The sequence below is a fragment of the Planococcus citri genome, chromosome 2 (genome assembly GCF_950023065.1).
Source record: "Planococcus citri chromosome 2, ihPlaCitr1.1, whole genome shotgun sequence".
NCBI lineage: Eukaryota > Metazoa > Arthropoda > Insecta > Hemiptera > Pseudococcidae > Planococcus > Planococcus citri.
Window position 1 is genome coordinate 69,180,216 of NC_088678.1, and position 13,806 is coordinate 69,194,021.

The following is a 13,806-nucleotide window of genomic DNA, read 5'->3' on the forward strand; positions in this document are numbered from 1 at the left end:
TGGTTTGGTTAATTTCAAAGTACAGAATCCGTTATAGAATTTACCTAGCTACGTATTGCGATATTCTCTCAAAGTACCTAGCTACCGATCGTGATTACCTTGGTTTAATGGCGGCGTGAGAAAAAGCTGCGGAGATCTACAGAATGGTCTTGGGGTGAAAATGCACAAAGGGCAAAAAAATCCAATCGAAAACTTCCTAAAAAAGACATCATTTGAAATCAAATATTCGCCCTTGCTTCGCTCAGTTCAATTTTTTTTGTTTTAAAATTTCAAAATTCACATTTGGGTCCCCAAAAATCCAAAACTGAAAATGAAAATTTTTCAAGTATATTATGAATACTAGGGGGCTCCGCCCCCTGGCCGCTTCGCGGCCTCACCCCCATACTCGTTCCTCGGGCTTCGCCCTCGGAACTCACTCTTGGGGGCTGCGCCCCCAAACCCCCCTTCCCTCTCCCTTTTCTCTTTCAGAACTCGTTTTTTCAAGGTTGACCCCAAGTCCGTTTCCTTACAACTTACTAAGCAAAATGAATAATTAAAAAGAGAAATACTCGGCTGAGAATTATAAGTTGGCTGTTTTGTTTACTATTTTGATGATTTAAAAAAATGCTTAGCAAATTGGAAATATTCGGCCGAGAAATTTGAAGTTCAAAATTAAAATTATTCAAAATATTACTTTTTTGATTTTTAATTTTTCATGCTTAAACTAAAAAATTTTGAATTCAAAATGTTTTATAACATATCTACACGTCATAAGGAACATTTTAAAACAAAAATGAGCAAAATCGGTCCAGTTTTCATAAATTTAGAGGAGGGGGCCTAAAAATTGGGTTTTGGGCCATATCTCCCGTATGTAGGAAATTATCACTTTTAGCCATATCTCCATTTGTATGGGACCAAATCGGTTCAAATTTTGGAATTCGGTTCAAAATGCAATTTGAAAGAAAACATATTTCCAAAATTTTTTTATGTTGATTTTAGCCCCCTTTTCCCCAATTTTGAGGCCCTAAAAATCAAAATTGGGCCTTCGCTATATTTTTCGCATCAAGTACTCGTTGAGAGCTTTCTTTTAAAAAAAAAATTAGCTTCCTAGGTATAATTGGGGCTGAATGAGAGCCTGCTGAACTTTTTTTGCTTGTAGCTTTATACTATAGATGATATCAATCGCAAAAATTGGTATTTTTTCCCTATATCAATCAGCCGGTCAATTTTCAGTCGAACCATCACCCCCTCCCCCTCTCAAAAAACCTCCATATAGGTACTTGAGCGTTTAAAAAAAAAAAATTCATTATTTTTGAATTATTTTTAAAGTTTTTCCTTTAGTTGAGCCAATTTCAATCTTAGTTTGGTAATTTTAATCATGATTGAATAATTTTCAGAATGTTGTAGAATCTGTCTCAGCACTTTTAGGGCTTTTATTGGTTTTTAAGGCAATTTTATTCAATTTTAGATTTTTTTTTGAATTTAGAGCATTTGAAGATGATACTTTTAACCCAATAAAACATTTTGTAGGAAATGAAAAAATTATTGCACTTCATCAAGGCATTTAACAAATTCCTCCTAGTTTCTTTTCCTCAAAATTTCTGCTCAGCCTTGAGCTTTGCTCCGATTCTACTCCCCCCCTCGCAAAAAAATCACTTCCAATTTTAGAGAGCATTTTTTACATTCCTTTCTTTCCAAAGTATACGTATCTTTCAGACAATTTCTTGAAACCAAAACAACAATCCTTCTCGAATCGTGTCATGGTTTTCCTAATTGAGCTTTTTCAATACTTTCTGAGCATCATATCCTAATTTTTCGATTTTGAACCATGAATTGAAAAAAGTGAATTTTTAATAAATTTTTCACACATAAGCAATCTACGACTTCTGATAAAGGAAAGATTTCAACTGAGGGAAATTTTTTTGAATCGGATAAATTGAAGTCGAAAGAGGATGCAAAAACACATCACCAGCCTTTTCAGGTTCTGAAGTGCATTTTTCGATTTTTGGCAAATTTTCGAAAATCGAAGGACCAAAAAAGGAGATTCAATAAATCAACCTAGAAAACTTAAATTTGATCTATATTCACAGTATACCCTATTTTCAACCCTCCGAATCATTTGGAAATGGTTTCGAACGGTTTCGAGAACTTCTGGAGCTTCCAGTATATTTTTTGAAAGTTGAAATTTCCATAAAATCTTACCCAATGAAGTGAGAAAGTTAAAATTTACCTACTCTGTACCCCGATGTCAACATGCTGAGTCGATTGAAGGCGGTTTTAATCCGTTTTGGAGCTTTCAGCAACATTTTAGAAATTTTGGTATTCGAAAAAAAATTTTTAAATCTGTCCAATTGAACTTTAGTTCTAATTAACGCGGTTGGTGCTGGTAAGTGATCGACTTGAACGAGGCAATTACTCACAATTTTTTCACAATCAGTTTCTCCTATTTTCAAAATTGGTCTCTGCCCTTTTAGGACCGTATGGGGGCGTGTAGGGGGGGGCTTCAATTATTTTCATATTGTCTCGAGGTACTCAACTTTAGCAGCGCATTCCTCCAAAGCTATGATACTTTGATCAAAACTGATTTCACAGTTCGAAAGGGCATTCCATTTTGAACTTTTCAAGCATTTTAATATTTTCAAAAAATGAAAGTTGAACTTTGAAATTGAAAGTTCAAATTTCAAAATGGCGCTGTAAGTGGGAGATACCATTTAAAATTCGGAAAAATGTCCATAGATGTACCTTTTGATGTTTTTTCAAAATATTCAATTTTCGAGATGGGATCTGTCAACTGAAGGGGAGCACCCCCTCCCCCAAAAAAAATTTGGGCAAAACTTTCAAAAAAAAATCTGGGGCATGTGATATATTGAATTGTATGTTTTTGGGGACGCTGAACACGAATATGACCTCAGATTTTTGATTGGACCGCATCCACGGCCCCCAGCACCCCCCCCCCATGGGATAAAAGTTCAAAAAAGTGTTTTTGTTCGTGCGACAAATGAAACAGTATGTTTTTGGCGACGTTAAACACGAATATGACGTCAGATTTTTGATTGGAACAAATGAAAAAAAATTTTTGAACTTTTACCCGTGGGGGGAGGTTCTGAGGGCCATGGGTGAGGTCAATTTGAAAAACTAAGGCTATATTCGGGTTCAATGAGATATTTCTTGTTGATTTCAACCGATTTCAGGGCGTCAAGTTCCAAAATCGATTGAATTTTTCAAACACCCACCTCAGTCTAAAAATAACCTCATGTTCTCATTTCAGTGGAAGGAATCAACATGAAATTTTTCGTCCAATGTTCACCTTGTGACGTCGATTTTTTTCTAGATCGTTTTACAACCGGTTTTTGTTTAAGACTGCTCAAATTTTAAAAAAAATTGAAAATCAAACCCCTCTCTCTTTCTCACCTGAAGTGAAGAAATAACTGCAACCCATGATTTTCAATCACAGAATTCTGTTTCTGTTCTTTTAAAAATCGTATTATGAGAGAAATCTTCCTGTTTTGTCCTCAAAAATAATGATAATTTCAACTTGAAACCGGAAAAAAGTCCACTTTTGGAGGCGAAAATTTCAGTCATCATTATTTTTGAGTTCTGTGCAAAAATATGAAGCAATTTTGAGAAATTAGAGAATATCTACTATAGTAATTATTATAATAAGATCGTCAAAAATTAAGAAATTTATATTTTTTAAAGCTCAAAATTTCATTTCTCGAGTCACAAAAGTCAGTTTTGAGGCCAAAGTGAAAATTGTCGATACTCAAGTCAAGCAAACAAATTTTATTCCGTATCATTTTTTAAATCACAAAAATTTCCCAAAAAATAACCATTTAGGGGGCAACAGATTCGACTTTTGAGGCTAAAAACAATAATCAAGACCATTTTCAAATACAGTGAAAAATGTTATCCCATTTTTGATAAGTCTTGAAATAATCTACAACTTTAATTACGATTACACAGAGAACACGTGTCAGAAATCCCTCTCACCATGTTTGCTCTTCATACAAACAATAACACCACATCACTTCACTTCTCTATTCACTTCCTCAACATTCAACACAAATACATGAACAAACTCAATAGAACGTCGAGAAAAAACACACACACACGTCTCACCTCAGGTACGAGTACACTTTTCCTTCCGATAATTCGACAATATACGATTTTCTCCATCATTATTATCATCTCTCATTCAACTGTCACAACACGAGCACAGCACTAGGACCGAAGCAACTTAGGTTAACGCAGCGGTAAGTAAAGTATTCCAATAATATTATAAATTTTCCACCTAGTCGATTTAAATGATAGCCGTAATAGTGGTCTGCTCCGAGTCCGAACAACTGCTGGTCTGCTCAATAAACAGTCGGCCATTCACGTCATATCGTAAAAATGCCCGTCCGTCCAATTGTGCGAGTGTATCGTATTCGCATCGGCATCGCGCGGTCATTATAGATTGAAAAACAAAGCTATATACATATTTAGAGAAATTCCACGGATAATTGACACAAAGCACACAGCAGACGATCAGACGAGCCAAACAAACATCCGAATGGTGGTCTTCTGTTCGCAGTCCGAGTGTTTTATAATAACAGATAAACATACACGGCTCAACGTCCTCCTGCAGTAGGTACAAATGTATTTTATAAATACGAGTAAATTCCCAAATCGATGCGATTTTTGCCTCAGCGTGATCTAATTTTATAGTAGAAACAATACGAACAACTGCGAGTTCGTCGAAAGCGAAAACATCTATAATCGTCGGCTTGGGTATAGAGATATCTGTACAGCTTATTACTACATCAATGGTCGAACAATATCTGCAACTGAAATCGTCTGGAACGTTATTGAAGCGAAAAGCGAACGTAGATTCGTACGTACAATGAGACTATTTTCGTTAATTCTGCTTTATTATAATCTGCAGAACGTGTAAAAGCATAAGGTACCTCAAACCTAGATATATTTTCATATACCTACACCTACTATGAAGTATGGATATTTGCCAATGCAGCGAGAAATTCGCCAACATTGTTGAAATAAAATCGTACAACTCGATATAGTGTTTTTTGTATCAAAAGGTCAAAGACCAAACTGATACACTTAAACAAGTGCATTCGCTGACGTGTGTCAATGCAGTAAATATTTACTGTAGCTTGATTCGAAGGTATACATACGTACAATTGCACCGAGGATACAAAGCACTAGGATATTTTTAAGAGCACAGGTACCTATACGGTTCATTGAGCGACGACCTTACAATCTTTAATGTAGACGTTGATTGCAGACTGCAGAGTGAATCTAACTAGCATCGAGAATCGAAGACACTCGTGTATAAAATTCTATCAAGTATGCACTCGACTTCGAGAAAGCAAACCCAGCTCATTAATTAAGAATACAATTGCGCCAAGTATCACGATGAGACGAGTATATATGTATGTAGATGTACCTACACACGAATGGCAATAATTTGAAATTCGATTCCCATCTTTATTATTCGTAATTTTCATTTCATTTTTCTGTATATTTTGCCAATTATATCTACGTAATAATTTTATATGTTTATTGCCAAGTTAGCTATATTATTTTGTCTCATCATCGCGAAAGTCACTTGTGAGAATTTTTCTACACTGGCTCGTACATTTTTTCGAGTTATTTTCCACTACTTTAATGTACTCGTAGGTAACTTTTTTCTATCGAAAGTCGAATGCAGATTACTGTTTCATCTTTCAAGCATACAGCTTTAGCTTCATCAAGATGGACTAATTAATGAAGGATGTTAGAACAGAACGATCAATATGAAGCCTTTTTTTACTTCAAAGGCCAAGTCACATTTTTAAACAGAAGCATACAATGATGGAAAATTACAGAGCAGGATGGATTGGTAGATTGGGAGAAGAAAGAGGGGACTTGTAATTTCCATATTGAAATAGTGTCATTAAAAATGAATTCGACACCTTCCACACTGCTCGAATCTCGAGGATGGACATGAGGAGAGAGTGAGGATTTTTTTTTGTTTCAGCAGAAATTTCTCAAAATCATAATGCATAATATTTTTTTTTTTTGAAAAAATGAAATTTTATTATAGCAATTTCTCGAATTCTATCAACAAGGTTGAAAGGGGAAGTGGAGGAGGGCTAATTACTCAAAAATCACCAGACGTAAAAAATTGATGAAGAGGGAGCAGCTCACTTCACTTTTTGGTTAAAAAGTTACATTTCAGTAAAATAGAGGAGAGAACTGAATTCTGGTATGAAGTGTTTTCTTCGATTACTTGAACACAGATTTGAGTTGTTTGGGTGAATCCGGTGTACGTTGCCTTTCTTTTGCGGAACTCAAGCCTCCCAATTTTTTTTTTTTTTTTTTGGATATCCAACTTCAAAAATATTGATCTTAATGCAAAAATAGTTCTTATCAAATAGGATAGATTGAGAGGGAGGAAATGAGAGGAAGTTTATCTATACCTATACGATCATTTATGAATTCATTTGATCGATTCTGGTAGGTTGTACATTTCCCTAATCCATTACCCTGATCGGACATTTCCCCGAATCTCGTTCTCCGAATCCGATTTCTCGAACCCCATCTCCCCGAATCCGATTCCTCAAATTCCACTTCACCGAATCCGACCCCCCTTCTCCCGGCCGAATGGTTTTTTTCTCAATTCGTATCAATATTGCCAAGCACTTCGTGTATTTAATGTACCAACACCAACCTACCTATAGCTTTTCCCTTCAAAATAAGAAACTTCTTTAATTTTGAAAAATTCCAGGTATGTACTTGATCCAAAAACTTGAAAAATTTTCCGAATTATGAGTGGGTTAACAACCTCTACTTCGTGGATGAATGCATAAAATTATTGTTTCCATTGCTTTTAGATATTTTCGAGGTGTTGAGAATATCAAAAATTTTCCAAAAAAAGGCTAGGAGCCATGGCTTGATTTTTGCCTCATAATTTTATTTAACCATTTCAAAATTGAAAATATTTTTTCGGAACCAAAAAATAATGCATCACACTTGACCGAAAAATTGAAATTGATAAAAAAAATATGCCCTGAGTCGTGTTTATTCTTTCATTTTCAGAGCTGTATGAGAGAAAAATTTCGATCAGAGTTTCAACATCACATTCAATTATTTTTCCCTGGAATATTGTTGAAAAAAAAATTATAAAAATTGTTATCAAATTTTGTGAATTCGGGGGATTGGGTATTCGGGGAAATGTCCAACATTTTTGGAAACTTTCTTTTAGGGTTTTTGAGAGTTTTCAAAAGTGATTTCACGTAGTCTTAGGTTCTTTCTCTCTCCAAAAAAAATCATTCAAAATTGAAAATTTTTTTGAATATTGAATTTCTTTTTACAACTTTTTAACAAAAACTCTCATCACAATCAACTCGCGGAAAACTAGAAAGTGATGCACTTTTGGCAACGTGGAAAATGAAAAATGAGTAAAAAAAGTCTCTTTCATAAGTAGTTGAGGGGGGGGGGTGGGGTTGAAACAAACATTACAGAAAAACGTTTTTGAAACTTTTCAAACAGTAAAGTAATAAAAATTGATGTTTTTTCGAATATTTGGAAATTTTATCCATTTGCAGTATTAATTCACTTCTTTATGAGGACCCCCCACTCCCCTTGTTAGAAAATTATTTTTTACAAAAAAAATGACGAGAAAGTGAAAGAGGATAAAGGGAAAATTTTACAGTTTTTTTTTGTTTTTTTTTTTTTAATTAAAAATCTGCCATGATAATACAGCTAGGATTTTGCGATATTACATTTTGAACTAGCGCAGATTTGATTTTTTGAACTTTAACAACAAGAATGTGAATACTGAATAGATTCCAATTACTTATTCTGCGAATTGAAGTGATACTTGATTTGTAAATTTTGAATACTTTGAGAAAAAAAATATAAGTATAGTAGAGAAGCTTTTAAACTCGTCTTTGAAGTTCAAAGGGCGCAAAACAGAAAGAAAGAGAGAAGTGGTTCATCTGATTGCACGTTGTTAGAAGTCAGAGAGTCACTCTAGTTACGAGTATATTTAGAGCTCGATGTAACGTATCCTGTGAGGGAAAAAATACACCCGAAGGATGTCCTGGTGTGTGATAAAAAAAAGATTGGTATAGTATTGATAAGGGAACCTCTCAGTCACTCAATCATTGATTTGGGTGATTCATTATTTTACCAGATCATAATTATGAGATTTTAAATTTTCAAAAATATAATCCAAAAAGTGCATAAATTGATGAAAAAATCAAAATAGAAGGTTATTATCCCAAAAACACATCTCTGGTCACATTTAGAGACCCAATTTTCAGACGAGTAAGAGAAGGTAATAGAGTCCAATTCTTTCAAAAAATGCCACAAATTCTCGAAACATAAAAAGTAATGAAATGAGATTTATATTTTCACAGTTTTTTTCAATTATATCTAGTTTTTCATTAATTTGAAATATTGGAAGAATATTTTTAAAAACAGAAATGGTTGAAATTTCTCTTCCCATGGCTTATACAAATTCAAGTCCAGGTAATACGTACATTCTGCTATAAATAAGGTATCAACGATTGACTTACTTACTAAAAGTTGTCTTACTTTGATAACGAGAATTTGGAAAATTTGTACTCACCTGAAACAAAAAACAAAACAAACATCGATTAGTGAACTGATAATCATGAATTTATTCCTAAAATTATGGTAATTCTTTTGTAATTGATGATAAAACTTCATTTTGATTTTTACAGAAAATTTTATCGATGCTATTTGTGAAGTTTTTTACGCAATTTATTATAAAGATTTACGTAACTTGAAACTCACACTGATTGCACTATAAAATCGTGAGCAAACATCATGTTGGGCCCCTTTTGTAAAGCAGGAGCTATAATAACGTTTTTGGAAGGGGGTGGTGTCGACTGACGTAAGAGAAAAATATCAATTTTGCCATTTGCTTTGACTTCAGAAAATTTTAATTTTTTTTTTAGATTTTTGGAGACCTTGAATGAGAAATTTATCGTTTATTCTAGAATGAAAATGCCCATAAAAACGAGTTTTTTTTCGGTTTGGAATTTTAGAATTTGAATGATTTTTTGTTTGAGAAAGTTGAATTTGAAAAAGAAGACGGAACAGGCCCAAGCAAGGTCGAAATCTCTTGAAAATTTGTGCTTCGAGGGGCATAAAAACGATGTTTTTCTGTAAGGAGTTTATTTTTTGGCTTTAAGACTTGATTTTTTAAAAAAATTCCATCTTGATCTAAAAGAACAAAAGCTTTCAAAAATTTGGGTTTCGAGGATTCAAAAAAATATTGTGTTTCTTTTATCGCAATCCCTTATCTTGGCAGGTCCTAGGCAAACTGCCCGCTTTGCCCCCTCTCGATAACCCTGGTGACTAATCATCTTCTCCTTTAGGGGCCTTTTCAAAATTTTTTACGAAATTTGACCAAATTTAGCAAGAGCTTAAAAATTGTTGTAAGGTCGAAAAATATGATCTTGAAACTTTTTCAACTCGGATCACCTTACTTTCAACTTGGCCATTCGAGTAATACCCTCCAAAAATTTAGTTTAAAATTTTTTTACATTTTTTTATACTGGGAGTATTGTAATTGCCAGGATTTTTACGTCCAGTTTCGAGGGGTTAGTCTAGTTCTTCATGAAAATCTGGTTGCCTATTGATCTGAAGGGTAGAGATACGAAATGAATCCAGTAAAAATAGTTCAAACTTCATCAGTCTGTGTGACAAAACTCCCAGACAAAAAAATCATGAATTTTTCATGACCTATTTTTCACATTTTTACCGTATGAAAATACCTCTCCCCCCAAATAAGTAATTTGAAAATGCGGGGATTTTTTTTCAATTCGTAGGAAAGGAGATAGGTATTTTAGTTTTTTTATTTTTCTAATTTTTTGAAAAAATTATTTTTTTTTCATTTTATGGGTTTTTAAAAAAAAATTTCAAATGTGTTTCGAACGGAATTCATAAATTTTATGACTTTCACGACCACCTACCAAAATTCATGACTTTTTCATGACTTTCATAACTCAGATTTAAGCCCCCCCGCCCCCACCCAATGCCCAGGTCCTTTCAGCAGGTTATCAATAATATTCTACAATATTCAATCGCCTCGAAGAGTAGGTATGAAACCGTCACAAACCAAATCACCAAAAATTCATCCAACATAAAACGAACTGCATTCTTGCAAAAACCTCCCTCTTCGCTGCACCTTCTCTCATTGCGATAAAATTACATGGTCGATTGAGTGACCCAAACACTCGTAATGGAATTTCATAACATAACGTACTGTACACTCGTATTTCACGCTCGATACGTACAATTGAAACTGTTATCAGTAGTCGGGGCATTTTACAACTACACTTTTAATCAGCACACGAGGCGATAAAAAGCACTTGAAATAATACTTAATATTTACGACGATATACGAGTAATAACACTTTTAGCATTATATCAAAGCACCTGTTTCTAGCACACCAAGTACACAAAAAAAGACCATGGTCAAAACCATAACCCATAAATTTTGACAACACGAAAAAATAAATAATACAAAAAAGTACAGACACCCAATTGTCAAACTTTGAAAACGAAAAAAATAACACCAGAACTCACCATTTGTATCTTTCCCATTTTGTGTGGCGATAACGAAATTTACACTTTACAAAACCAATAACAACAAAAACAACAACAACGACGACGACAGCGATGACCAAGACACCAATCGCGTGATAAATTCATTAAAACACGACCACCGTTCGAATAGTGTGAAATTCAAAATTGTATTAACATCGGCGATAATAAAATTCATTAAAATAGCGTTAAAAAATTCATTAAATCGAGCCAATCGAAGCACGATCACGATTAATCAATATTCGATGTATACGAGGAGGGTAAATTTAAGCAACATGTTTATTCGCGCCGCGTCATTTCAACTTTCAGCGAGCGTATTACACGCGAGACTTGTGCACTTGTAAAATATCGATACGATACTGATGCGGCGAACCTGTTGAAAAATGAATTAGCTGTTTGTGGAAAGGTTGCATGGGTATGGGTAGAGCGGTAAGTAAACGTGGTTTTTGTAGATTGCCACAGGCACAGGCAGAGGTACAGGCAACCGAGCGATCCGAGCACAAGAAGCGCCGCGACGCGGTAACGCAACGTAACACTGACCACTTTCTACGGTTTGACTGACTCTGAGAACAGGTACCATACCTTATTACCACCTCAACTACGCACGTTTTTTTTTTCACTTCATTCATTTCCAAAGTCCATTTAATTCGAACAATATAAAAATGTACATTATACGTTGTAAACATAGATATACGTACAATAAGATGGGAGTCGAATTTGAGAGAAATAATAACGCGAGTCTAAATCGAGGAACCGGTTCCTTAAAAGGAAGCTGCGTAGGCAGAGTAGTAATCCAAAACCCAGACATCGGAATTGACCGTATGCCACACGCATTTTTACAGACAGTCGGGTACTTTCACATTTTGGCTCATTTCAAAGTCAAAATATTGGCTCAAAAGATCCTAAAATGGAGTACTTGGAGCTGGCGGAGGTTTCCCAGTTGCATGTCTTCAGACTAAAATTATTGCAAAAAGTGCAATAGAAATTGAATTTGTCTGGAATTTCTGCGGAAATTTTTTTTTCAATGATTTTGAATTCAAGACTCTTTTATGACTTTCATGACTTTCACAATTCAGATTTAAGCCCCCCCCCCACTTCATGGACCTTGACTTTCATGACCACTTACCAAAATTCGTGATTTTTTCACGACTTGTACTCTGGAAAATGTTATTTTGAGCATTTCTGAAAAATCTTGAGTCCAAAATTTGGTCTTGATTATTGGAATTTTTGAAAATGTGTCATATGACCTATCGAAATAGGTTAAAACTTTTCGAAAAATTCAAATATTTCAACGAAAAGGTTTTCAAGCATTTTTGAAGAATTTTGAGCCTAAAATTGGGTCATGATTTACGAAATTTCTGAACCTAAATATAGGTACCATGCAACGTATCAAAATGGGTTTAAATTTCAAAAAAGATCAAAATTTTCTATCAGACTTTGTGGTGGTTTGGGACGTCTTTGCTTTGAGGGAGACTTCGCCAAGACCAGCGTGCATATAATAAGCCCAGGGAACCTAAACTTGCCCGATATCCTTGCGAAAGATATCAAATTGCAGCGATGTTGAGACACCTCATAAATGATCATAAGACTGCTAAATGTTCGTAATATTTTATTCACTTCTCTGGTATAACACACGCGAAGATTTATAATAAAATACACTACACATTATTAAATAAAATACACTTGTAGTATCGACTACAAGCGGAAGCTCTGAACTTGCTACCTTACGCTAGCACCAGTGAAAATATACCTAACGAGCTTTCAAAGCTCGAAGCTCGGAGTGGCGCATCTCGAACTAGTTCGATAGAGTGCACTACTCATAAGCAGTGCTGCCACTCCGACAGGAACACAACTTCCCTCTAGGTGGAAGCTGCGGGCGCATCCCCTACCGGTACATATGCCCCGCTTCCATTGAAACAGCGTGGACATCGGAGATGCTGGATCATTGAAGCCAACTTGGCCAATCGGACAACGGACGGTAGGGCCCCTCTGCCCCGCTTCTATGAACCCGCAGCTTCCAAGATGTTGAATAGCTAGGTTCTTCGGCATCCATCCATGACTTCCAATAAGTCGAATTTCCAATTTTTTTTTTTTTTTTTTTTTTTTTTTTTAAACATCTCTGCTGTTTTTTCACGGCACTAGCGACTTAAAATTACCTTAGATGCAAACAATTTGTCATATAAATATTAAAACAGGTTACATCTTAGTTGCTAAAGTGCTACAAAATTCACAAACACAAAATATTTACATAAAAAGCAGAGAAATGTACAAATTCAAAATAAATAAAAAAAATGAATCAAAATCTACAATTGTGCAAAAAACACGCGCTGAGCTGCGTATCAACTGGTTCGAAGTAAGGCCAAAACTGCGCCAAAAGCTTTGCCAACACGAGATCGATGAACTCTTCTGCTGGAGCAATTAACAGGTACTTTTTTAATTAATTACGCGTTCCGAATCGTATTTCTTGATGTTAAGCTAAACAGGGACTTTCTTCTCTTTCTACAGCAACTTTCCCGGATTCAATCAGCATCGAAATAAGCTCACTGGAGCCAAACGGGGATGACTGTTTTCACCAAGGGCAAACGATCCAAAGTTCATTGGTAATTCCAATTGATCAGAGATGCCGGAAAAATACTCCGATAACCAGGAAAGCATCAGAGAAATTACAGGTACGTTGAATCTTGGTTACGATTCATTTTATTTTCTCTAACATGTTGGCGATATTTTTCAACCTCTCTGTTATCAGCAAGCTGACATTTTTCCAAATTGGAAGTTTTCGGAGCTGGAACCGGAATCCTTTTTTATCATCTCTGCTGCAGTAAGTACCCTATTTACACATCTCTATTTACGCGTACAAAGTGATCTTGTTAGCTTTAGATCGCGTCGCGTTTGTTTTCTCTCGTGTTGTGTTGATTCAGTGCCGCGTTATCGTCACAGACAGCTAGTCGCTCGTTGCTATGTCCACACACAGCTGGGAATATTAGGCTATTCCCACGGACAGCTAGGAACATCGCGCTCTATTCACTGACAGCTGGCCAGTTGCGATTTTTCCAAGTTCAAAAATTGCGATTTTCTCTCATTTTTTCGCAATTGAAAACCTTCTTGCGCCTTTCTCGACCTGTGATCGAACCTGGATTTTGAACATCTCTATTTTTTGTGAAAAATTACTCGTTCAAAATTCCCCAACACATGCTCACGCGATTT

At 35.2% G+C, this 13,806-nt stretch overlaps 1 protein-coding gene across 4 annotated transcripts in view; it reads right to left on the reverse strand.

Annotated features, from left to right (window-relative positions):
• DAAM (disheveled-associated activator of morphogenesis-like protein) overlaps nt 1-13,806 on the reverse strand; it is a 131,321-nt gene that overhangs the window by 52,503 nt on the left and 65,012 nt on the right. The window contains exon 1 of one of the 4 annotated variants that reach the window (XM_065352678.1): nt 10,585-11,101. The exons of the other annotated variants lie outside the window; for them this stretch is intronic. Coding sequence (XP_065208750.1) covers nt 10,585-10,602 — 18 coding nt within the window. The 5' untranslated portion in view covers nt 10,603-11,101. Of the gene's footprint in view, nt 1-10,584; nt 11,102-13,806 lie in introns of those variants that run through there. 4 annotated transcript variants of the gene reach the window in all.